The sequence below is a fragment of the Mesoplodon mirus genome (assembly GCF_964341445.2).
Source record: "Mesoplodon mirus genome assembly, chromosome: 5".
In the NCBI taxonomy this organism is placed as follows: domain Eukaryota; kingdom Metazoa; phylum Chordata; class Mammalia; order Artiodactyla; family Ziphiidae; genus Mesoplodon; species Mesoplodon mirus.
In genome coordinates this window covers 119,352,627-119,380,228 of record NC_138980.1, presented here as the reverse complement: position 1 = coordinate 119,380,228, position 27,602 = coordinate 119,352,627, and the positions used below count along the sequence as shown (strand labels likewise).

The 27,602-nt window shown below is 34.8% G+C and overlaps 1 protein-coding gene across 5 annotated transcripts in view; it reads right to left on the bottom strand.

The window, feature by feature from the left end:
- The window catches only part of SSBP2 (single stranded DNA binding protein 2), a gene marked incomplete at its 3' end in the record, with an annotated part of 303,480 nt that overhangs the window by 183,833 nt on the left and 92,045 nt on the right, over positions 1-27,602 (bottom strand). For all 5 annotated transcript variants that reach the window (XM_082622326.1, XM_082622324.1, XM_082622328.1 and 2 more), the window contains exon 4: positions 17,596-17,680. In XM_082622326.1, the coding sequence (XP_082478452.1) occupies positions 17,596-17,680 (85 nt within the window). The remainder of the gene's footprint in view (positions 1-17,595; positions 17,681-27,602) is intronic.

The following is a 27,602-nucleotide window of genomic DNA, read 5'->3' as shown; positions in this document are numbered from 1 at the left end:
GGCCTTTGCGCAGGGATTTTGAAAATATTATGTGTTTTATTGTCTAACTTCTGGAAGAAGTCAGAGGTCCTCACAGCTGTGTGCTTAGAAACAACAGGCAGTCGTCACAGTCTGTTGATACTATGGGGAAAGAGAGGAAGAGAAGGAGGGAGGGGAGGAGAGGGAGAGGAGAGTGAGGCAGAGGGAGAGAGAGAAAGGGATAGGGAGGGAGGGAGGGAGGAGACAGAATGGGGAAGTCAAGTCTGAGAATGTCTGCCTCAGGAGAGGATTTTTACCAAGGACAAAAGCCTTTGTACATGCTGCTCCCTCTGTCTGGAACAACCTTCTTTCAATTAAATTTTCACTCAACTCACTCCAAAACTCTCTGTCAAAATTCAGCTAGACATCTCTGCTTTTCAACAGTCATCAAATACATGATGGGCCCACTCTCCTCTGGCATTATAATAGGTAGTGGGGATACAGAGGGGGTTACGGCCTCAATTTTTCTGCACTCATGAAGAAGCCTAACAAATTCCAATCTCCTCCTCCACCTGGAAGCCTTCTCTCACTTGCGAAGGCTAAGTTTAAAGCCCACAGCCTGAATGTTTCCATAGTATTCTGGGTTTATTTTTCTGTCACAGATCATTTTATTATAATCATCTGTTGACCTATCTCTTCTATTAGACAGAAGCTCTGTAAGGGCTGGGACTCTGTTTTATTTCTATCCCTTCAAGACCTAGACTTTTGTCTGGCAAGGTCAATAAATATATTTTTAATTAAAGAGGGAACAAAATAAAAACAGTGGTTTGAGATGGTCTAACTGCCTTTTTAAAAATAAAAGAAGATGTAGATACTAGAAATAAATCACACATAGTAATAATTTTAGATATTTCTATCTGTGAATCACAAATAATGCATATCATACACTATAAAGCTCTACAAAGTTAAAGATCCTGCACATACCTTAATTAAAAAATAAAATTCACACCAACGTTTCATAATACTTCTGGCATTGTTATAAATAATTCAGAATCACAGGAAAAGACTCTAAGGATCAGCTGAGTACATGAGAGAAAGAGGAAAAAGGAGGGAGAAAACAAATAATTTGGTAATCAAAAATTTTTAAAGGAAAAACTAAATTCCTTACAAATTATTTTGCCTATTTTTCTTACTATAGCAACAAAACAGTACAGTAGAACAGATATTAAAGTAGCACAGAAAGGCAATTTTTCCTTTAGGAATGCTTTCCTTATAACTCTTCGTATCTGGTTACCTTTGACTGAATACGCTATAAATATTAAAGAATAAAAATATCACTATTTAGGGTATACATTTTTTAAATACAAAAGCAAAGGCATTGCCCTATTGCCCAATCTATCTATACAATTGACCACATGTAAATGAAACACTTATGTCAGTGTTTTAAACCATCTCTGGATAGCAGTGAAAAATAGTAAGCTAAATTAAAGTAGTCTTTATGGATATATTAGTCATTTATTTCATTAACAGATAAATCCTGAACTTGGAAAAATCAACCATTATATATTTCTATATATATTGAGGCCTTTGTTGGTAATTTCCATAGACCCAATTTAATAAAATGATCCTATATATAATATATATTCATTTTTTCAAAGGGTATCTGCATTTATAATGTGAGCTAATGCTGTAACAGAAATCAATCTGGCAGGATTAGAAACAGAGTGGCGAGGCAGGTGTGGCCAGAAAAGAGCAACAGGAGGAATCCTTCTGGTTGTGTACCTTGACTGTGGTGGATACATGACCTACAAATGATAAATGTCACACAAAACTAGAAACACACACATACAAATGAGTACAAGTAAAACTGGGGAAATCTGAATTAGATTGGTGGATTCTGTCAAGACCTTGGAACCAAGAGGCTAGAGGACAGCACCCAGAACACACAGAAGTACTCCCAGTGAGGGACTAGACCCTGATCAAGGTACTGGTTACAGGTGTTCTGCTGGATATCAAACCTAGTTATTGTACTAGCGTTTTGCAAGATGTTACCCTTAGGGGAAACTAAATAAAGGGTACATGGGATATCTCTGTATTATTTCTTACAACTGCATGTGAATCTATAATTATCTGAAAATAAAGAGTTTAATTTAAAAAACTCAATCTGGCACAATCCACTCAATTTTCACAACACTTCACATCCCAACATGAGATATACTCACTCCCTTCCCCATAATCCCCAGAGTCTCTTCATAAGTACAGCATTAGCTCAAAGTCCAGGATCTAATCATCTAAGTCAGGTCAAGATGCAAATGATGTTCTTGGATACTGCATCTTGAATACAATTCTTCTCAATACAAAGAAAGACCTGTGAACTGAAGAGACAAGTTATCTACCTCCCACACATCCAAAATACATAGTTTTCCAGGATACAATAATCACAACAGATACTTCCACCCAAAAAGGTGCAGGTGGGGGTAGGGTCTAGGGGGCATGTAAATGTCACGGGTCTATAATAATTCTAATATCCAACAGGGCACATGTAACCAGTACCTTGATCAGGCCCCAGTCCTACTCAGTGGGAGTATTTCTCTGTATTCTGGGTTCTGCCCTCTTGGTTCCACCATCTGAATCACGTTTCCTTTTCCATAAAAAAGAAGCCCGTGTTTGTAACTGAAAACTTTTCTCAGCTATTTTCCTGCCTACAGAGATCCAAAAGTCTCTTCATTTTGTGTTGTTTCATTACAAGTCCAGGCTGATATAATTGTTTTTAAAATTTTATAGGTTTCTTTTGTATCAATTTATGAATCCACTCATTCAGGCAAAAGCCATGCCCACAGATCTCTTTAAAATAAGTCCTCAACCTTGGGCAATCTATGAGGCTGCTGTGGGACAAAGCCCTTCGATTCTTAGAAGCCCGTTTGTTTAACAGAGAGGAACTAGAAGGCACATCCTTAAGATTGTTGGAGAGCTTTTTGTGTGTCTGAAAGAGTCCATGAGGACCACCTCAAATCTTTCTGAAATCTTAAAAAAGATTTTATAGTTGCACCTTAGTTTCATTTTTGCCTTGAGACCACATTTTCCTAACTTTATTCTGGATTTGATCTTTGTTCTGAGGCCCTTTCTTACTTTGAGAATCCTTTGCAGGCTGGAAAAACTGTCCTGGACCCTTTATATTTCCTCCAATTCTGCTTGAAAATGAGAATTCCTTTTTTAGCTCATCTCTCTCCATCCATATCTCATGAGATATACCTAAAAGAAATGGCTGACAACACTTTAGACATTCTGCCTGGAAATCTCCACTGCCAGATCTATTAGTTAAGTGTATTTTCTCGTTTCCATGCTACCTGTAGTGATAGTTTTACTAAACTTTCTGCCACTAGATAATAAAAGTCTTCTTATTTCCAGCTTCAAATAATATTGTTATCACTTTCTTTCAAGCCCTCACCAGCCATCACCATGAATCCCTTCCAGGTTTCATGAATAGTCTTCTCCACCCACCAGCTGGTCCCATGTACTTTTAGCTTATGTTACAGCAGCACCCCACTTCCATACAGCAAATTATGTTCTGATTATCTATTGCTGTATAACAAACCAAACTTAGTAGCCGAAAAAGTAATAATCCTTTTATTTTGCTCGTGCGTTCTGTAGTTCAGGACTTTGGACAGTGAATAGCACAAATGGCTGTCTCTTCTGACTCCATGATATCTGGACCTCAGTTGTGAAGATCCAAACAGCTAAAATTAAACTCTATTAGCTAAATGTCTATCAGAAATAAACATGGTACATTAGCCTGCATAATCTTGCTTATATATTTTTTAAGCAGGATAAGCTCAATTTGGCCACAAGGCTACCATGAGTTCAATTACAGGTAAAATGGCAACAAAGCCCTTAAAAATTTAATGTTTTGATTATAATACAAAACAAAATAAATCTTAACTGCTTTAAAATTTAAATATTTCATACAGATAGGCACTGATGATCTTTTTAATGACATCATTGACCATGTAAAGTGTTATAAGACACACTGTAGTTTCCATTGAAAATTAAAATATTACCTGAGAAATCTAATAGCAACTACTCTAAGTTTTCAATATGATAAAAATTTACTTTTAATATTCTGGACCAGTTTAATTAAGCAGCATTTTTTCTTCCACTTAAAATGAAGTAAAGAGATATCAAGAACTCATGAGATAATAAATTATTTTTAATAAATCTGATTAATGTTTACCTATATATTTAAATTGAAGAGTTATTTTTTTTCATTAGATCACTAGTCTAATATATAAATTAATCTCTGACTTTCAGAACTTTCCTAAATATGAAGGTCTTGCTTCTGTTTCTTACTCTCTTTCTCTCTAGTTCATTATACAGAACTAAACTTTTAAAATTTTATTTTATTAAGTAGAAGTTATATTCTTATTCTTTATTTTATAAGCTGATCCTCAGGATGATTCATTAACAAAAAAAACTCCTCCTTTTTAAATAAAAATTACAGAAATAAAAACCCTAAACTGAATTACTATTTACCCTCCTGAATTTGTTTTAACTCTGATTAAATTCATTGACTCTCCCCAACAGAAAGACGGTTCTTATGTTCTTATTCTTGACAGCACCACTGCAGTAAAATAAGTATCTACCTACTATTTACTAAAGGAAAAAACATGCACAATTTTTTCTCTACAAATATTTAATGACAAGATCTATTATTCACTCTTTAGATTTCTAATTAACTTCCATTATTAGTAAAAATAAATAAGGTTTTACAGAAATCACAGTTGAACTGAAAAAAAAAAAACCCTAAATTTCTTTTTTTAACCTAAATTAATCAACCCTAGTTCCCTAAGCACCTCCCTTTACTGCTAGTGTAGTCTTCTGATATGAGTAAGGAAAGCATTGGGTGCTGTTTGTTCCTGACAGGTACTAACAGCCCACGAGATCTACACACACAATTACAGAAAACTATATATAATTATCACTTCTTAAAATTCCTAAAATAAGGGAAAAAATCCTTCTGGCTCTTTTTTATTTCAAAGAAAATTACTGAGATAATTTTTTTCTGTTTCAATCTTACTATTACTTTAATTCCATGAAAATTTTTTTAAAAAGAAGAAGGGAAAGTATTTTAATCAAATAGTCTAAATGAGAAGCAAATCAGGTAGAGCACTGACAGGCAATCTCATATTTTATTTTATCTTTTTACAGAGTTGATGTACCATATTATATAAGTTACAGGTGTATGACTTGGCCATAAAAAAGAATGAAATTTTTCCATCTGCAACAACGTGGATGGACTTGGAGGGTATTATGTTAAGTGAAATAAATCAGACAGAGAAAGACAAATACTGCATGATATCACATATGTGGAATCTAAAAAATAAGGCAATCTCGTATTTTAAATCCATGAAGTGAACAATACTAACACTGGAGTAGTTAGGAAGGTCCTCGCTATGAGGCAGAATTTGACTTGTATACTGAATGACAGGAGAGCTTTCAAAGGCAGAAGCAAGGGTAAGATGAAGGCCTACCTTTTCCCACTGATGGAAACTGTTAAAGTTGATTACTATTTAATAGAATTTAAATCTGGAAAAGGAGACTGAGAGTTTATTCAGATAGTATCTGGAGAACTGATCTGAGCAAGTAGGTCCCTGAGCAAGGGTACCAATCATTTTTGTTCTAGAAATGAACATCTCTCAGATAAGACAGAGGAACTCAGTAGATGCTCCAACTGGATGCACAACTTTGACATAAGAAAATATAGGAGCATGCAGCTCAATAACAAAAAAACAAACAACCCAATCCAAAAATGGGCAGAAGACCTAAATAGACATTTTTCCAAAGAAGATATACAGACTGCTAACAAACACATGAAAGAATGCTCAACATCATTAATCATTAGAGAAATGCAAAGCAAAACTACAATGAGACATCATCTCACACCAGTCAGAATAGCCATCATCAAAAAATCTAGAAACAATAAATGCTGGAGAGGGTGTGGAGAAAAAGGAACCCTCTTGCAGTGCTGGTGGGAATGTGAATTGGTACAGCCACTATGGAGAACAATATGGAGGTTCCTTAAAAAACTACAAATAGAACTACCATATGACCCAGCAATCCCACTACTGGGCATATACCCTGAGAAAACCATAATTCAAAAAGAGTCATGTACCAAAATGTTCATTGCAGCTCTATTTACAATAGCCCGGAGATGGAAACAATCTAAGTGTCCATCATCGGATGAATGGATAAAGAAGATGTGGCACATATATACAATGGAATATTACTCAGCCATAAAAGAAACGAAATTGAGCTATTTGTAATGAGGTGGATGGACCTAGAGTCTGTCATACAGAGTGAAGTAAGTCAGAAAGAGAAAGACAAATACCATATGCTAACACATATATATGGAGTTTAAGAATAAAAAAATGTCTTGAAGAACCTAGGGGTAAGACAGGAATAAAGACACAGACCTACTAGAGAATGGACTTGAGGAAACGGGGAGGGGGAAGTGTAAGCTGTGACAAAGTGAGAGAGTGGCAATGGACATATATACACTACCAAACGTAAAATAGATAGCTAGTGGGAAGCAGCGGCATAGCACAGGGAGATCAGCTCGGTGCTTTGTGACCACCTAGAGGGGTGGGATGGGGGGGTGGGAAGGAGGGAGACGCAAGAGGTAAGAGAGATGGGAACATATGTATATGTATAACTGATTCACTTTGTTATAAAGCAGAAACTAGCACATCACTGTAAAGCAATTATACTCCAATAAAGATGTAAAAATAAAATAAAAAAAAAAAGAAAATATAGGAGCCGGCTAAAGGCAACTGAAGGGAGCTAGTAATAAAAGGCAGAAAGCTTCCCTTATAGTAACACCTGATGTTAAACCTCATTAGCGCTGAAGAAACTAAGCCTAAACATTCATTAAAAACACAAAAGCTTAGTTACTCTCAAAGGTAGAATTAGCCTGAAAGTCCCAGCAAGTGGACAGGTGATGGAAAACTAAGCATTAAAAGGTAGTGGAAGAGCCAGGAGGAGAACCTTTGAGTGTCAGCTAGGAAAGTGCCCTCCTTATTTATTTTGCCCTCCCAGAGAGACCACTTGGAAAGTGAGAGGCTTCCAAGGATACCACGAGCTCTAAAGAACTGGGCAGTGGGGCTTCCCTGGTGGCGCAGTAGTTGAGAGTCTGCCTGCCGATGCAGGGGACATGGGTTCGTGCCCCAGTCCGGGAAGATCCCACATGCCGCGGAGCGGCTAGGCCCGTGAGCCATGGCTGTTGAGCCTGCGTGTCCGGAGCCTGTGCTCCGCAACGGGAGAGGCCACAACAGTGAGAGGCCCGTGTAACGCAAAAAAAAAAAAAAAAAAAAAAAGAACTGGGCAGTGGTGCCAGCTCAATCCTTTCTTGGTTTGAACTTGAAGAAGCATGAGCTCTCATCCAGTCAAGAGAGGAGAATAATTCCCAAATAAGAAACTTAAAATACCCCTACCCACTTTACTCTCCTAACAACCCCTCGAAAAAAAAAAATAATAAATTAAAATAAATAAATAAATAAATAATCAGGAATGTGGACATGGAGGTAAAACCAGGGAAGTTCCATTTATATTTCAAACAAAAACTTGTGGAGATTCCTAAGTCTCTGCAAACTCCCAGTGTTTGTTTAGTTACTTCCTGTATGTCTCTGTAGCGAATGAAATGAAAACTCTAGACATAATGAAAGGACTAGGCACTGTGGGAGGAAAAAAATTGACAAAGGAAAATGGGAAGAAAAAGTTAAAGGTTATAGCCATGGTTTGGAAAAGATAGAAGGGTATGCAGGTAGGTGGCCTGTGATGGAACAGGTCTCCAGATTTAACTTACAGAAAGCTCCCAATGTTCTTTCACGAGAATACTCCAGGTTAGAGCAAAAAGGAAGTTAGTCTGGTTATGTGGTTACGTGTTGATGAAAATGCATATAGAAATTATGCTCATAATTTCTAATGCACATTAAATTAAGATATACTATTGTAAGCAATACAGAAGTCACTTTGTGATAGCTAAAAACATTCCATTTCCTTTCTGTATTTGGGCTTTTGTCCATACCATAATAAAAAATTATAACTTCAGCTCTGAAATATTTTTCTTCATTTTCTCTTTTCATATCTCTCTAAAGGCTAACAAAGAAAGGATGATGATCAGGAAGAGGGATAAGATAAGGTGATAAACAGGATAAGGTAATTATCAAAGGAAAGCAAGAAGAAATATTGACTGGATCACATATAATGTTCCCATGGAAGTGGGGGCACGTAGTTTAGAAACAGCATGCCTGAAGAATGTACATTCTTTCATCAAATATTGAGTACCAATTAAGTACAAGCCATTAGACTACCAAGTTGAACATTATGGATTTTTACAGTCTTCACGTATGCTCACCTCCTTTAGGTATGTGAGTTTTTACACTGCTCTTTATTTAACAGGCAAGTCAATACATGCTTGCTAAAACAAAGTTTCAACAAAGAAGGAAGGCTAATATATTGAGATTTCCCTACCTATTAATCTAAGTTTCAGAAACTTCCAGAAGAAGCCATGGATCATTTAAGTCCACTTAGCTTTCCTCCAAATCTGCATCTACTCTACCCCCAATCCAATTCATGACTGCTTTCTAAAATGAAATTGTGGCCTATAAAAATCATTCAGGCATTGACATAGCTGGAGTCTCAAGTCTTACTTCAAAAACCATAAACAGCTTTTGAATATCTTAGAAACTCAAGATAGTACCTTAACACCAAACACATTTTATTAGTTGCCCTAGGATACAGAGTTCACATTGGACGCATCCAGAAATAGTGAACAGATTCGGTAAATTTACTGGGATATGGAACACACCACTCATGCCGTCTAAGCCAGACTAGCTAGTGTGATAAGTATTTACCTCTCATTGTATTGTATTTTTCCCCATCTTAACGCTAGTCCCTTCCTTTCTATCACTCCTAAATGTATTTCTTTCCAAATTTCTATTCCCAGGCCTCTGTTCTTATTTTACCCCTATTCCCTCATTAATTTAACTCACTTTTATAGCTGAACTGTCTTTCTTCCTTCCAAATTCCAGATTTCTGCTAAAAGTATCACAAGTCTCAGTTCATTAGTCATGTTAACTACAAATTATTTTAAAATTTTCTCTCTTCCTCAGTGCTTACAACTAGACAATCTCATCTTTTTAATTCTTCATTTTCATTCTTAATTTTCCATTTCATTTGCCACCACACTAATTCAAGGGCTTCTCAGCTCACATAAAGACTGTTAGGATAGCCTCCTCACAGTCTTTATCTTTAGCCCTTTTCCCTTCTTCAGCTCCTCTTACACAATGCCCTCAGATTAACTGTCCTAAAACAGAATTTACTATTTTTTGAATATGCTTGAAAAAATGACTCTCGAGTGCAGACAGAACAAAGCTTTCATCCAGTATAGTTGAAAAAGTACTCAATGAAAATTTGGAAAGCCTGAGTTTTCCAGGCTAAACCTCACTCAGTTTTTAAACAATGGCATATCATATCCTTTGTGTCTCTGAGTACCAAGTTTCTTATCTAGTAAAATAACTAGGTCAGCCCAAATAAGAAGTTTTCAAACTTTTTAAAAGTTTTTGGATTGTTTTGGATTCTGACAGCGTGAATATATAAAAGAGATTTTTTTTTTAAAAAAGAAGGTTGCTTATTCAAGAGTTTTACCAAGAGCCCTTGGGAGAGAGTTCTTGAACCCTGCAGGGGTAGAAGGGAGACAGATGCAGAAATAGCTGTTGTAATGCTGTTGGAACATGATGAAGATGTGAACTAAGGTACCTGCACTGTGATCAGAGAGGAGAAGACATGTGTAAGAAATGCTTAGGCAATGGAATTGACTGGTTTTGATGACCACTTGGCGATAACAAGGGAGATTAAAAGAGGATTCATTTATGGCACAGGTAACTAGTTAAATCAGGTTTCCATTTAATAAGAAAGAGAAAATAGAAGGAACTGGGGAAAAGTAAAAAACTGAGCTGCTCTGGTTAAAAACAGAAGGAGGCCAAGGGCCTTCTGGTAGGATTCTCTCCCTCTCACTCCTAGGCACCATATGGGCCTTCCACTGCACCTCAAGATTCCAGGGAACTCAGCATGAAACCACTGAAAAGGATGATTTCACAGTTTCCTTACAGCTTTAAAATGCTACCATCTGTTAGCTAAGCATTGATCCCGTGTTTGATTTTTCTACTCTGGTCAAACAGCTCTTCTTTCCATTCCTTAAACATAGTCTACATTGTTCCAACATCAGCCAGTTTTGAAAAATCTCCAAAATAAATTCATGAATTTCATATCTCTAATAGAAAGTTAGAAATGCATGTTAGTTTTGAAAGTATATTTCTGTTGTTTATGTTATGATGCTATTGACAACATAATCACAGGCAGTGCAACATATGCATCAAAAATAGTAAATTAAGGCCTTTCCATTTTCATCTTTCCACATTCACCAGAAATTAGACTTTAATAAAAATGAATACATCAGTGGGAGGAAAGGGGCTTAAGATGAAGTTCCATGAAAATACATACTTTGAAATATAAATAAGGTCAGACCTGTTTTGTTTCTTTATCTCTTTTCCATATTAGCTTCTTCATTTATTTCTTTATGAATTTCATAATGTCTATATAATGCAGTAAATTATTGTAAAAGATTTTTAAGTAGAATTCTTTCACAATGCTTTATAGTTTCCTTGATTGTCTCCCTTTATTCATGTTTCGCATCGAATGACTGAAATAACATATTCCCTACAAGAAATCTCAGGATCAAAAGAAATAGGGAAAATAGCTAATAGTTATTAGCAGTACTTAGAAGCCACCCAGAAGCCATCCTAGGCCGAAGGACAAGTTGATAAGACACACATCTCACAGGTAAAGTGGTGAATGTACTTCTTCAAATCAACACAGCTTGCACAAAAACAAAACAAAATAAACAACTTACCTTACACTATAAGGAATATAAGGTGATTTACACGTTTATGTATGGCAAAAGAAATTAAATTGGATCCTACAGGAAATGAAAACAAGGGTAGAAATAATATGGCAGATAAGAATAAGGCGGTGGTCCCTAGGTATCCACAGGGGAGTGGTTCCAGGATCCCCACAGATAGCAAAATCCACAGATGCTCAAGTCCCTCACATAAAATGGCATAGTACAGTTAGCTCTCTGTATCCGCAGATGTGGAACCTGCAGATACGGAGAGCCGACTGTATGTCCCTATCTGTTGAGCTGAACAACAGCCTATTCAGTACTGACTGACAAATGTTAATATATACCTACGATAGTTTTTATCATCTTAATGAATTTTAAATATAACTTTATTTGTTCCTAGCCTATTAAGAACTCTAGTTTACATAGACTGTTTAGGAGAATTATGGCCCAATGTGAAACTATTCATTTGAACATTTACTAATTATGTCTCTATATGCCAAAAATTAAATACATATCAAAAGTTATGTGTACTTACTCTCCATATTCTTACCTATTTCTTTCCATATTCTTACATATCTATAAATTTTGACTGGTCTAGCAATATAATGCTATCTCTACATGTACTTTACTATTTTATATTTCAGACTTCTTGAGGAAAGATCACTTTTGCTAGATGATAAGCCCATAAGCAGAGGGACTGCATCTGTTTTGTTCACCACTACATTCCCTAGAGCCATGCCTCCCAAGATAGAAAGCCTCTGCTACCTGCTTTGATTCACTTATGTCTTTACAAGTTGCTGTTTTATCTAAATTTGTTTTAAAATACAAAGTGAATATAAGTAGTATTAAATTACCTTCCTGCAACTACATATTCAGTTATACTAAAATAAGAAATGATAAACACTTATTAGGTAATATTTTATTTAATCATTCATTTATGTAAACACCAAACATAATTTGAACATCTCATGTCAGGCACCCTGCCAGGTAAAGAGCATGAAAAAGATAAATAAGACAAAGTCTATTCCTTGAAGAAGCTCACAAATTATTAGAGAAAACATTCTATTACAAAAATCTAATATATAGGGATATTCAGGATATACACAGAGGATGTTACAGGATAATGGCAAAGAACGCACCTAACTCTGCAGTAGTTTCTACACAAGTATTGATATTTTCCTAAATAATATGTAATTTTCTGTAAAATAAAATCTTCACAACATATGAAAACATTCTTCTCATATTATTTTATTTACATAATATATGTGTGTTTATATCATTTTTTTAAAAGCATACCATCACTATAAACCTGTAACATAATCCTTTCCACATGTTACAAACACTGTCTTAGGCAAGAATACAAAAACCAGCCACATGTTATCAACAATTATGACTCAAGCCTATCACTCTACCTGAACATCTGAATGATGCGAAACATTTCCAGCTTCCCAACTAACAGACTATTTCATTATGTTAACATTTGTTTAACATCTATTACTTGACAGACTCTGGGGAAGAACAGGTCTGATCTTCCCTGCTCTCAAGAGCTCACTGTAATAATGTTATTTCATTACTGTCACACTGCTAAAGCAATAATATATTTTGACTCTATCTTTGCTTTAGGACAATTAAGGAATCTTCTCTTCATACCAGAGAACTAAAATTATAATCACTGTATATGTTTTTCATTAAAAGTTTAGTAGTATATGTTGATATTTTTGCTAAATATTTTGGAAATAAATAAAATCAGAAATAAATTATTAAATAAAACAACTCATGTTAAGATGTAACAGGAAAAAAATCCAGTAAACATTAACTAGCTCCACATAAAAGCATTGCCTGTGATTTCAGAGTAAAATAAAAACAACAGTAATAGGGACAAAAGGAAAGCTAGTCCAATAAACTTTACAAGCTAGCAGGTATTATTTCTAATCACTTGAAATGATGGTTTACATTTTAATGATAATATTGTAATATATAATAATAATTTTATAATTTAGATGAACCTGGTTTTCACTCAGGATAAAAATAACAGGGCCAAGCTAGGTATCCCCCAGCCATATGGCAAAATAATTATCTTATAGTAAAATCTCTCTCTTCTCTTATAAAATAAATTCTTAATTACTAAATTTTCCTCCGTCATTCCTGATCTTATTCTCTACTCCCCTCTAGAAAATCAACAGGTAGACATTCTTCATAGAGTCTGTCATAGCAGAGAAGAAGCAAACACAGATTTGTTTGGAGACCATCCCTAGATTTTCTGCCATCAGTTCTTAAGGATGAACCATAACAATGGTTCATTAGAACCATTCATTCATTCATTGGAACTGACTGTGCATATTCTTTTTCTAAAGTTAATTATTGTAACTGTTTTAAAATCTTGTTATTTTAAAATAAAAAAATACAGAAAGCCTTACAAAATAAATTTGTGGCATTATGAAATTTTATAAAGCAAACATATCGTTATTGTAAAGTAACCACCACTGTGGTCAGGAAAAAAAGAACTTTGCCAGCCATCTCAGAAGCCACGGCCATGAGCCCCATCCCAATCATAACCTCTTCCTATCTCTCATAAGGAACCATTATCCTGACATGTAATCATTTCCTTGTGATTTTTTATAGCTTTGTCATCCAAAAGTACATCCCTACATACTATTAATTGCTGATTTATAAAGGTATAATTATTTTATATTTGGTACTCCATATTGATGCTAAATAGTTAATATATTTTAAAATATAAATGCAAAGGTCAAAATAATCTTAAATGTTTTCTTTTTCTTTTTCTCACAATAAATATGAACAGGGTGGGGCCTCCCTGGTGGCGCAGTGGTTGAGAGTCCGCCTGCCGATGCAGGGGATGCGGGTTCGTGCCCCGGTCTGGGAGGATCCCATATGCCGCGGAGCGGCTGGGCCCGTGAGCCATGGCCGCTGGGCCTGCGCGTCCGGAGCCTGTGCTCCGCAACGGGAGAGGCCACAACAGTGAGAGGCCCGCATACCGCAAAAAGAAAAAAAAAAAATATATGAACAGGGTGATTTTTTGAGGAAAAAGATATTAATTAACACTGCATCTAAAATTATTTGGCAAATAAAATAATATGGTGACAAAAATCCATATTCTAAAAAGGCAATGATTAGAAAACAAACCAAAAAAAATTAAAAACCAAAAGCCAAAAATGTTTCTGGGATAATTATTACCAAAAAGTTATTAGAAATTATAGAATGGCTCAAAATTACATCTATTCAGTTTATATATCTCTCTTTTAGTATGTGCATTTACCAAAAAAGTCTTTCATGAGCAGTGGTAAATATGCTTATGAATATAACATGGTTACATGAAAACATATGACCACCTAAAATTTAAATTTTATTTTACTAAGATTTTTATTTTCTAATTTTAGAAGAAAGATTAGAACTCACTGTAAGGTGTAATTTAATCTGCTTTAAAGTAACTTTTCTATATATAAAGTTAACTACAGATATTTGGAAAATACAGAACTATATAGATAAAAATAAAAATCATGCATAGTCCCAGTATCAAAAGATAATCACTTTTAACACTTTAGCCTGTTTTTTAATTAAAAGGATTATTCATAATTTACCTCATCATGCTTCCACTATCTCTTTTTTTAAAAAATGGTTCTGAAGAACCTAGGGGCAGGACAGCAATAAAGACGCAGACGAAGAGAATAGACTTGAGGACACGAGGAGGGGGAAGGGTAAACTGGGACAAAGTGAGAGAGTGGAATGGACATATATACACTACCAAATGTAAAACAGATAGCTAGTGGGAAGCAGCTGCACAGCACAGGGAGATCAGCTCGGTGCTTTGTGACCACCTAGAGGCGGGATAGGGAGGATGGGAGGGAGACGTAAGAGGGAGGAGATATGGGGATATATGTATATGTATAGCTGATTCACTCTGTTATAAAGCAGAAACTAACAAACCACTGTAAAGCAATTATACTCCAATAAAGATATTTAAATATATATATATATATGTATAACTGAATCACTTTGCTCTATAGCAGAAATTAACACATTGTACATCAACTATACTTCAATAAAATAAATTTTAAATAAAAGAAAAAAGTAGTTTATCTTTCATTATCCATTCAATCTCATAGATAAGTGAAGACTAGAAAATAATGAGAGTACTTTTTAAACATATCAGAATTTATACATGCAAGTATTTTTTTACTCTGAAGATGCAGCTAATAAAGAAAATATTTTTCAGAATGCTTCCTTGAGAACTACCTTGAAATTCAGTAGGTATACATACTAATCACTATCTTAGAAATGGTTCCCAATGGACTCTAATATAGCAATATTACATGACAGAATTTTACCAAACTCTTATTGTTTGTTCCTGTTTCCTATTTTCTTCCCTGAGTCTTTCAAACTTCTATATTTACACATTAAACATGAATTATGTTGATCATTTTCAGAAATTATCTGCTATTAAGAATTCAGGAAATCCTACCCATGAAAATTACCATAAAAGTTTGCTACAGAAAACAAATGCATTTCTAAAAATCCAATTGCAATATAAGATTCTGTAAGTCAAACTCTATCTTTTCAGCAACCTCCATTTGAAAAAATTTAGAGATGTATTACCATTAAAAATAAATTGACTTAAAGGTATAATAAAAATGCCACCTAAGAAATCAAATCTCCTAAAACTAATGTTTAAGATAAAATTATGAAATATCTGATAAAGCATGTGCTAATTCATAACAAATTGTAAAATCCAAACACTGACTTTTTTCTAAACTACATTTTCTAGGACCAAATTACATGGTAAGGGGTTATTCTTCCTATAAAATCTAATTTCACTCCTACCTCTGGTCAATGCTCATTTTCAAAAACCTTGAAATATTTAAGTGGGTTTCTAAAGTGAGTACTCTCTGAAATACCGAAAGCACCTTATGGATGCAAAATGATTACGATTACGATGATGATGATGGCTATGACAACAATGATGATTTATCTATGCTTCTAAGAAGGAGATACTAAATTAGTTCAGTGTTTCCTATAAGATCTCCATGGTGAACAGAAGGCTGCATCTTTCTATACAATGGAATTTTGAAAAAGTACTTATATAATTAATTTCTTAAGATGTAGATCCATAAACATTGTACACCCTTAACAGCAGAACACTGATACTATCTAATGCCATCTAGTTGTCAAAATTAGTGGTTATTTTAAAAACCTTTCCCATTGCTGGCAGGCCAAACCTAGGCACGTCTTTCTTGATGTAAGAGACGGATGAGATGAGTATCTCACTCTAGCCAAAATCCTTACACTCTTCGTGGTTGGGTCTCTGCTTTACTTTAGAGCCATTACCCAAAGGTGAAAAAGGAGAAGGAGATTGTTCAAATAAATGCCATGTCCTGGGCCCTGCCTTATCTGCCTTTTCTGTACTTTTTCTTTATATGCAGCAGCATCTCTTTCACTCACCTTGTCCCCAAGAGCTAGTGTTTAGCACATAGCAAGCTTTATGAGTACAATCAATATCAGATGAAGTAATCACAAGCAGTCTCACTTTAATCAGTTTAGTATACGTTTAAAGTATTACACAGTATTACAAGATGCCCAAGATTTTCACTTCTCTTAAATCTGCATACTATTCCTTGTGCTGTGTTTGGGGTTATAATTCTTCTGGCTAGTTCCACTCTTCAGATTAAGGCTGAGGTATTTCCTTTGGAAGAACAAGTTCTTTTTCCCCTTTGAGCCCTGGTTCTGGTTTTAAAGGCTGTTTACACAGAATGATGCCTCCCTTCTACCAACCAAATATGTATCCTTCTGGTAAAGTTTTAGGTACTTAAAATCGATATTTCCTCAGGCTCCAGGCCCAATTCCACTTCCTCCACACCAAGGAAACTGGTTTTCCTCCATCCCAAACTCAATCTGCATGTCTTTTATGGTCAGTTCTCCAAACACAGTGTTTTCCCAGCCCCTTCAAAACACAGTCTCCTCATTCTTAAATGTTATTTTTCCCTAAAGAAAACCTACTCCCCCCCAACTTTTTGGGTTTTTTTACAGTTTTACTTCCTGATGCCATCAACTCTCTAAAATCACATTTACACTTCTTCTAAAAAAACACTCAGTATACATCACCTAGCCAAGGATAGGCCACTGCTCTTCCTTAAGAATTAAAAAAAAAATTCACATTTTCATTTTTGCCCAGACTCTTTTGCTCTCTTATCTTATATTTCCTTTAATTTACAATAAATTTATTTATGGAACTGAATTCAGTGAAGGGGATATTTAGCCTTATGATGTGTAACTAAAAGTTGCAAAAGAGAATAATGTAATATTTCTATATATTTTTAAAATGCTATATGTAGAAGAGGAACTTTTCACTTACAGAATTCTTATGATGAATTTTGTGGAATAATTACTACTTAATTTTTATAAATCTGCAACTTCACAAATCAGGCACACTTAAAGATAAGAAACACCTTTAACATCCTGGAGTTAGGACTACTCTCTTATCCTAAGTTTCTTCAACAAGACTCACAAGCCCATTTCACTTTTAAAGTGATGAGCCTACTTCCCAAGACAAAAAATAATTTCTGAAGTACCAAAGGAAAAAAATGGATGGTCCAATGCATTTTTCAAGAATAGTGGTTAAGAAGAAAACTGACAACATAACTTAGTAAAATTATATAGTAACTTACATAATCATGGAAGGCTTTTGCTTCACTTGAATGTTCACATGTTTCCCGTCTTTCTGGAGCTGCACAGTAGAGATCCCAAAATACACTAAAAAAGTAATTATGGTAACATTAAGAAAATCATATAATGTCAAATGAGAGATCACAATTCCAAAAATTAGAAGACAAATGTTCTTTACACAAAATGTGTTTTCTTCTTCAAGACAAATATTTATTTGAAAGATTTAAATACAGACAAGGCTCGTCATGTAATAATAGGGTATAACCCAGCCATTGTTCAGAAATGCTAAGATTTTTCCAAAATGAAAATTTAATTAAAAAAAATTTAGACTGTCATTCTTAACTGTCTATTTACATGACTTAAACACATGATTGAAATAATTATAATACTTTTCACAACTTCCCCATGAAGAATGAAAAGGTTTTAAAAATACCAATTTAATCATTAAGGAATTAAAGTAACTTTATTTATAAAAGTGGAATTAATTTTTTCAAGATAATTTTGTTGTCCAATCCCCAGACCGATACCCTACCCTGACCGTTAAGTCACACCTGTCAAATAAATATATTTTCTTAAAATATCCTCTGGTTTTCCCTTGTAATTACAAAGACAGGTTAGTAATTTTGAAAATTAAAAAATTCACACTAACTTTCTTTTTTTCTTCCTACTCAAGAACAATGGGAAAAAGCAAGATGGAACTGGTTGAGAAAAAATAATTATACTGCTTACAAAACATATGGCCCCAGTCATCCTCCCATTTATAAAATTAACAACAAACATGAGCAAGGGATTAAAAATCAGCAAAGAAAATGGCTGAAAGTACTGGCAATAAACAAAGGTAATTTTACTGATCAACAAGTATTTTTTATTATACATTTCCCACTCTATAGAATTGGAAAGTAGGTTAAGCTGAGTGGTTAACAGCACAAGTTTTGGAACAGGACATATTTGAGACAAAAGCTGTTCCTGCCGTTTACTAGCTCTTTTTTTAAAATCTTTATTGGAGTATAATTGCTTCACAATGTTGTGCTAGTTTCTGCTGTACAACAAAGTGAATCAGCTATATGTATAAATATATCCCCATAATCCCCTCCCTCCTGAGACTCCCTCCCACTACTAGCTCAATTTGTTTAAACAGATAGGAATTTCCTCCTCTATACAATGGGGTTGCTGAGAAAATTAAATTATACAAAATAAACACAGGGTCTTATAGTAAGCATATTATTAATAATATCATCAACACTATAATTAGCTTGCACAAAAGCTTAAAATGCATACATATTGTTAAGGCAGGTCATTGGGCTGAGGGCACAGTTAACAATGGTACAATAAAACTTGGTAAATCAAACTGGTCTCTTTGTTTTGACCCTTGAAGTCTCATTTAACCTGGGTCTCTCTCTTCAGTTAGGATAAAACATTCTGTATGCCTTATAACACAATTAATTCAGTAAAATAAGATTACCCTTAGAGGTGAAAAATATGAAAGATTAAGTACTGGCATTTATTTCCTTTTAAATTTCTACAATAAGCAAGAAATACAAAGCAAACAATAAACACCAAATTAATTTAAATAAACTTCAATTCCTTTAGGAGAGTGAAAGCAGTTAAAAGTTGTACCTGACCTCCCTCTATCCCTTTTGGGATAAAAAGTATAAGAATTATACACAGACAAGGATACAGCTTAAAGTTTCCCACCTGGATCAGGCGTGTTATAAATTACAGTATATTGCAATTATTCTCATTTTCATGTTCTTAAGGAACTTCAAAGCTCTTAAAACCAAAATTTTATAATGGTTGTCTTTAAATTGTATTTAGTTTAATCACAGAATATTATATGCAATATTATGACAATGTTTCTCTTTATGGATTTAATAGGAAGTCAAAAATTTGCAAGAGCCAGATTAAGGATAATAACCAAATTACTAAAGCAGATAACTTTATATATGGTATTTCTAACAATCCTACATTACCTATACATTTTTTCCTTGAATAAAGGTAAAGAAATATATCCTTTTAAACTCATTTATCCAAGGGAGAAATACACAGTTCTAAAATAATAGAGACATCAATACTCTACTCAATAATGGACAGAACAAGCAGACAGAACACAAGCAAGGAAATAAAGGGCTTAAATGGCACAATAAACCAACTACATCTAATAGACATACACCGAACACTCTAACCAACAAAAAGCATACACGTTCTTCTAAAGTTCACATGGGACGTTTTCCAGGATAGATCACATGTTAGGGCACAAATTAAGTCTCAACAGACTTAAAAAGATAGATATCACACAAAGTATGTTCTCTGACCACAATGGGATAAAGTTAGAAATCAATAACAGAAGGAAAACAGAAAAATTCACAAATTTGTGGAAATTAAACAACACATTCCTAATGGGTCAAAGAAGAAATCAGAAGAAGCTAGCAGAAGGAAATAATAAAGATTAAAGCAGAGATAAATGAAATAAAGAATTAAAAAAAAGAAAATTATTAAACCAAAAGTTGGTTCTTTGAAAAGATCAACGAACTTGACAAACCATTAGCTAATAGACTAAGAAAAAAGAAAGAAGACTCTAATTATTATAAGAAAAAAGAAAGAAGACTCTAATTATTAAAGATTCCACAAAAAACTGTTAGAACTAATAAATGAATTCAGTAAAGTTGCAGGATAAAAAAATCAATATACAAAAGTCTGTTGTAATTTGTGATGTTTGTTTTTGTGAATCTATACTAACAATGAACTATTAGATATAGAAATTAAGAAACAATCCCACTTACAAATACATCCAAAAGAAAAAAATACCTGGAAATATATTTAGCCATGGAGGTGAAAGAGCGATACATTGAAAACTATAAGACATTGATGAAAGAAATTGAAGAAGAAATTAAAAAAATAGAAAGATATTCCATGCCATGGATTGGAAGAATATTGTTAAAACGTCCACACTACCCAAAGCAATCTACAGATTCAATTCAATCCCTATCAAAATTCCAATGGCATTTTTCACAGGAAAAATAACCTTAAAATTTGTATGGAACCACAAAAGACCCTGAATAGCTAGAGCAATCTTGAGAAAGAATAATAAAGCTGGAGACTTCCCAATTTCAAACTATACTGTAAAGTTATAGTAATCAACAAATACAGACTTCCTCTCTCTACAACTTGACATGCTGGAGGCCCAGGAGCTTTTCAATTTCTCTAATCCAAAGCCTGAAACCAAAACACTATCCTTGAAATGTGGTAGATTGATATTCAGGAATAATGCTTTAGATTTACAGTCTCTTTATTCCTAAGCAGAAACTAGTGAAAAATCTCTGTTTTACAAATGAAGAAGATAGAGACTAAATACAGAGAAGCAAAACTTGCACAGTATTGAAATCTTTGTTCTTGTATCATTTATTATTATTAAAAATTTCCCCACCTAAGTTAAAAAAAACACAGGATTTCCAAGTTGAGGATCTCATCCAAATACTTTTTCCTTCTATCCTGAGGATGTGATTCAAAGTGACTAGCTAGCTTTCAATTTCTCTAGGGAACACAGAAAGCAAAATGGTTGTCAGAGAAGTCTACGAGGGTGGGTAAACATGCCAGATGTGTCCCAGAAGATGGGATGCTAACGTAATTACATAACCTTCATGCCACTGGCAAGATCTAGAATTCTATGAAAATAAAAATTAAAAGAAGCAAAAAATCCCCTGGGGAAGACATTTTTTTCTGAGGAGTAAGTCATGTTATTATAAGTTCAAGTCTTAAAATAACTAAGGAAGTTATTTCTTGTTGACTGTCCCCAAAATACATTATCAATTAATGTTAGTTACTCTTAACCTATATTGAAGAAAACTATCCATTCGTAACACTACGGAGCATAGTGAAATGTACATGTACCTGCTCATCACCTTAGAACTTCCACATACATGTATCATTCCTTAGCACTGCTTAATACTTTCTAAAATGTAAGCATTAAATTTTGCTCCACTATCATAAAATTCTCATATAATCCTGGATTAGTAACAAATTCATATTTTAAAGTACCATCAAAATAGCTTACATTTAATAAGTATGTGTGAAATTCAAGCATCATATACTAAACATTTTCCATCATTTAATCCTCCTATTATTTTCCCATTTTATAGATAAGGGAACTGAGACTTCAAAAGGTTAAATAATTTACCTAAGTGGCACACAAGTGGCCACACAAGTGCCACAGAAATGGCAGAGCTGGGCTCGAACATTTTATCTTACATTGTTTTGCCTCTAATGTGAGTGTGGTATTAAAAATTCTTATTTCAAAGATGCCTTATATGCCTGATTATGGGCAGGTTTATACAGCTCTGGCAGTGTGAGCACCATCAGCTGTTGAGTATGGTAGATAGATACCTGTCCTGGATAAGATAGCAAACACTTTGTTATCCTACCTTCTACCCCTGTACTCCAACTCATTTCCTGAGTAACCTATGGCAACCACCTCCTCACCCTACACAAGCTGCCAGTGATCCATGGATGCCTCAAGACAGACTGGACTCAGAAAAGACAACCTTTCTGAGTCATTTATATCTACTGTCTGGAATTAGCCACTCATGATGCTCAAAAGGGGGCTGTAATTAGTGTCTTATTAATAGTGGGCCACTAAATTCTGCTCCCTATTTAAGAAATAATATCTGTTACTGAGATGAGTACTGGTTACAATTCAGAAAACTTTAATTCTGAGTTTGATCTTGAGCAAATACTTTTGTTCCTTAGTTTTTTAATGTAAAGAGAAAATATCTGTTATGTATTTTACAGACTTTTGTGCAGATACAAAGATGATTTACACTAAAGTACTTTTAAAATAAGTATGAAGGTATTAAAAGTATTCTAGAAAAGTCTCATAGAGTTATTATGGCCAGAAAGAAAGTTTCCTTATTAAGTAAAATTTGCCTCAATTTCCTTTCTAATCCTTTGCATTTAATGGAAGATTCCATCAGTTTTTTTTTACAATGTCTTCTCCCCACCAAATCTTCCTCTGTATTCCACATTCCTTTCCTACTCTCCCAGACATATTTCCCTTCTCCCCTATAGCCTGACCACCTGTGTTCTTTGCTTTCTCTCTTGCTAATACTATTTATTCCCTCATCACTGTGATTATACTCTTCTTCTATCCTAGTTGTTGCCTACATTGTCTTATATTGATGTTTAGTTTAACTTAATTCAAGTAAATAATTAGCTACGCAATGCCTATTACAGGCAAGAACTAATGAGTAAGAACTAGTCTATCAATTACAAATATTATACCATTCTAGTAAGCCTGCTGACTAATTCCAATGCTATTATTTTCACATAAGTATTTGGTTATTCTTAGCTATACCTGATGGCATCGTTAGATTCTAAAATCATTAGAGTGCTAGCTTGCTGCAAGATTTGACTTTCCACTGCCAAGTGACAGAAACTGGATTCTCATGATAATCTTAGTTATTAGTTTATTTTCTCTGCAATGTTATACATATTTAATTACAGGATATAAATACATGAGCCCGAAGTTACTTCAAAAGGTGTTTTACATATAATATTAAATAAAACTGAGTCACAGTTTCTGCCATTAAAACTTTAAATAGGAAGTTTCAAAAAGTGTGTATTTTTGAATTACACAAATCTAAAAGGACATTAATTTCAGAGGAAAGAAGTTTCTTGGCATTTTTATTTCTGAAATTCATGGAAGAGAGTTGAGAGCTTTTATTAAAGCATACTAAGAGGAAATACGCTTTCAAGAGGGATTTGATCAAGGTAAATGCAATGAACACAGGAGGGAGGCCTAAGAAATATGACAGCACTGGGGCATGGTGCAAAGTGGGAAAGAAGAAAAGAAATGATAAGGGAAATCATATCAAAAACAAGAAAAACAGTTCCAGAAAGTAAAATCACACACTTTCCTCTATCCCATACTAAAAGGAGAAATTCCCCTCCTCCTCTCTCTCCAAGGCCTTTGCCCCTCATCTCTCCTGTAGTTTATTCTGCATTTTTGTGCATGTTTATTGCTCTTTCATGCGTCTTCAACCTCTCTTACTCTTTTCACCTCAATCTATATACATACTCAAATCTATTCAATTTTAAAAATAAAAATGTTAGGTCCTGTTCCATTGTTAATCCTGAAACTACTACACACATCACCACACACTTCAACTACTCTCCATAAACTTGGAGCTGGAGAAATGAAATATAACAGCCTTCTAAATTTCACTTTCACTACTCCACTGAAACTGTTCTCCCCAAGACCACCAAAGTTCACTTTACTTCCCGATTCAGGAAAATACTTGTTGTTGCTTTTTGTTTGTTTGTTTGTTTTACTTTTACCTGCTGCATATTTAATCTCTCCTTTGAATGCCTTTCCTGGTTCCCATACATTATTCTTTCCTGACTACCCTCCTTCCTCTCTAAGTATTTTCTTTTGAGGCTCCTCTTTATCCACCTACACTTAAAGGTTGACTTTCCCCAGAGTCCCAACCCCAGGCCCTGCTCTTACTTGTTACACTGGCAGTTTCACCCATGAACACTCTTCACTACAGTATAGTCTATGCTGATAATTCCCAAACCATTATGGGCCTGTCTCAGACCTACAGATCCAGATCTCTGACTGTATAGGGCATCTCTCTCTGAATGTGACACAGGCATCTCAAAATTTAATCTGTCAGAGCTAAATCATGGTCTTTTTTCCAAAGCCTGTTGCTCTCTCTATACTCCCTCACTCAATCAATGGCATCAGTGTTCATCCTACCATCCAAATCTAAAACTTGGCAACTTCTTCATTCACCTCCAATCTATTCCACTCAGTGTTCACTATCTGGGGTCCATCACCTAATAACCTTTCAACTGGACAATAACAACTGCCCTGTAAACTAGACTCTGCCTCTGCTCTCAATCCTTTTCAATCCATGTCTATGGTAATGCCAAGTATCTAAAAGCACAAAGCTAATCATGTCATATACCTTGTTTAAAATCTTTGAGTTCTAGTCCAAAGTCCTTGATGTACTCCAGGACTTCATAGTCTGACCCCTGCCTTTGTTTCTAGCCTTATATTCTATCACCTCATAGTACTGCATCTACAATTCAACTGATCCAAGAGACCTGCCTTTCCTTGAATGCATGAGGATCACTTTTAAGATTTCATGCTAACCATTCCTTGCCCTAAATACCCTTTTCTCACTCAACTTTCAAATCAGCTCAGATTCACTTTCCCTGTGTAGCCTTTCGTACCTCTCCCAAGCTGATGTAAGTATTCCTCCTGTACTGCTATTATAACCAGTACATACCTCAGTTATAATACTATTAATTGTTTATCTCTCCTACTACTTATTTCCTTGAAGGCAGCATAATTTTGCACAGTAAATATTTGGTGAAAAGGCTTAAACAACAGGAAAACTCCACTTGCAAATATTCTATAAAAGACAGAAGTGAGAAGTCATCATAAAAATGCAACTGGTCCATCCAACAGGGACTTTTAGTATAACCAAATGAGCAAGCAGTAAGTTCTCAAAGAATACACGTTATCCTAATCATCTGGACCTCAACAGCAGCAACAGCCTTCCCAGTCAGAAAAAAAAAAAAAAAAAAAAAGGGACAACCTGAAAAAAGGCAGTTCTGAATCCCTAACCTAGGGCACAGATTATGAAGCCCAGCTCTAAAGAGTTAAGGATAAAAAGGTCAGGCATCTCAATATTGTCAAGATGTCAGTTCTTCTAAACTTGATCTATAGATTCAATGCAATCCCAATCAAAATCCCAACAAGTTATTTCATGGATACTGACAAACTGATTCTAAAGTTTATAAAGGAAAAAGACCCAGAATAGCCAACACAATAATAAAGAAGAACAGAAATGGAAGACTGATACTACCCAACTTTAAGACTTATTATAAAGCTACAGTAATCAAGACAGTGTGGTATTGGTAAAGAATAGATAATATATCAATGGGAAAGAAAAGAGAGCCCACAAATAGTCCCATATAAATATAGTCAACTGATCTGACAAAGGAACAAAGGCAATACAATGGATCAAAGATAGTCATTTCAACAAATGATACTGCAACAACTAGACAACACCCCATGCAAAAAAAAAAAAAAAAAAAAGAATGTAGGCACTAGAAATCCTTCACAAAAATTCACTCGAAATGGATCACAGACCTAGATGTAAGGTATAAAACAATAAAGCTCCTAGAAGTTAACTTACAAGAAAACCAAGATAACCTTGAGTATGGCAATGATTTTTTAGGTATAACATTAAAGGCGCAATACATAAAAGAAATAATTGATAAACTAGATTTTGTTAAAATTAAAAACTTCTGTTCTGCAAAGGGCAACGTCAAGATAATGAGAAGACGAGCCACAGACGGGGAGAAAATATACGCAAAACACACATCTGATAAAAGACTGTTATTCAAAATACATAAAGAACTCTTAAAACTCAACAATAAGAAAAAAAAAAACAACTCAATTGAAAAATGGGCCATGGTCTTCCCTGGTGGCGCAGTGGTTGAGAATCCGCCTGCTGATGCAGGGGACACAGGTTCATGCCCCGGTCCACCACATGCCGTGGAGTGGCTAGGCCCATGAGCCATGGCCGCTGAGCCTGCATGTCCGGAGCCTGTGCTCTGCAATGGGAGAGGCCACAACAGTGAGAGGCCTGCGTACCACAAAAAAAAAAAAAAAAAATGGGCCAAAGACCTTAACAGATACCTCACCAAAAAAGATACACAGATGACAAATAAGCATATGAAAAGATGCTCCACGTCATATGTCATCAGGGAAATGCAAATTAATACAATGAGATACCACTACACACCTATTAGAACTGCCAAAATCTGAAACACTGATAGCAACAAATGCTAGCCAGGATGTGGAGCAACAGAAACTCTCATTTGTTGCTGGTGGGAATGGAAAATGGTACAACCAGTCTAGAAGACAGTTTGGCAGCTTCTTACAAAACTAAACATATTCTTAGCATATGATCCAACAATTACACTCTTTGGTATATACCCAAAGGAACTAAAAATGTATGGCTACATAAAAACCTACACATGGATGTTTATAACAGCTTTTTCATAATTGCCAAGCTTGGAAGCAACCAAGATGTCCTTCAGTAGGTGAATGAATAATTAAACCATGGTACATCCAGACAATGGAATATTATTCAGCACTAAAAGAAAAGAGCTAACAAGCCATGGAAAGGCATGGAGAAACTTTAAATGCATATAACTAAGTGAAAAAATCCAATCTGAAAAGGCCACATACTGTATGATTTCAACTAAATGACATTCTGGAAAAGGCAAAACTATGGAGACAATAAAAGGATCAGTGAGTACCAGGGGTGGAGGGTGGGTGGGGAGGGATGAAGAGGCAGAGCATAGATTTTTAGGACAGTGAAAATACTCTGTATATTACTATAATTATGGATACATGTCATTATACATTTGTTCAAACCCATAGAATGTACAACACCAAAAATGAACTGTAATGCAAATTATGGACTTTGAGTGATTTAGTGTGTTAATGTAGGTTCATCAATTACAGCAATGTACCACTCTGGTGGGGAATGTTGATAATGGGAAGGCTATATATGTGTGGAAGCAGGAGGTATAAGGAAAATCTCTACCTTCCCCTCAATTTTGTTGTGAACCTACTGAAAACTACTCTAAAAGATAAATAAAGTCTTAATTAAAAACAAAAAATTAAAGGGACCACTGAAACAGCTGAAAAAAAAAAGTCATCTTTTTTCCATCCATCAATCCTCTGCTGGATTTAAGGCCCACAGTCATGGCTGGCTACACACAATGATCAGGAAAGCTTAGGATCTGGGCAGTTTCCTGGAAGAGGGGATACACAGCTTTTCATCAGTTCTCAGAGGACCCCATGACTTCAAAATCATTAAGAATCACTGATTTATATCGACAAAGTAGGCCCCTCAAAAGGTACATTAGTATTGATAGTTTTAGGGAAGAACATTAAAAACACTGAAAATAATGTACCTTTTGCATGTGT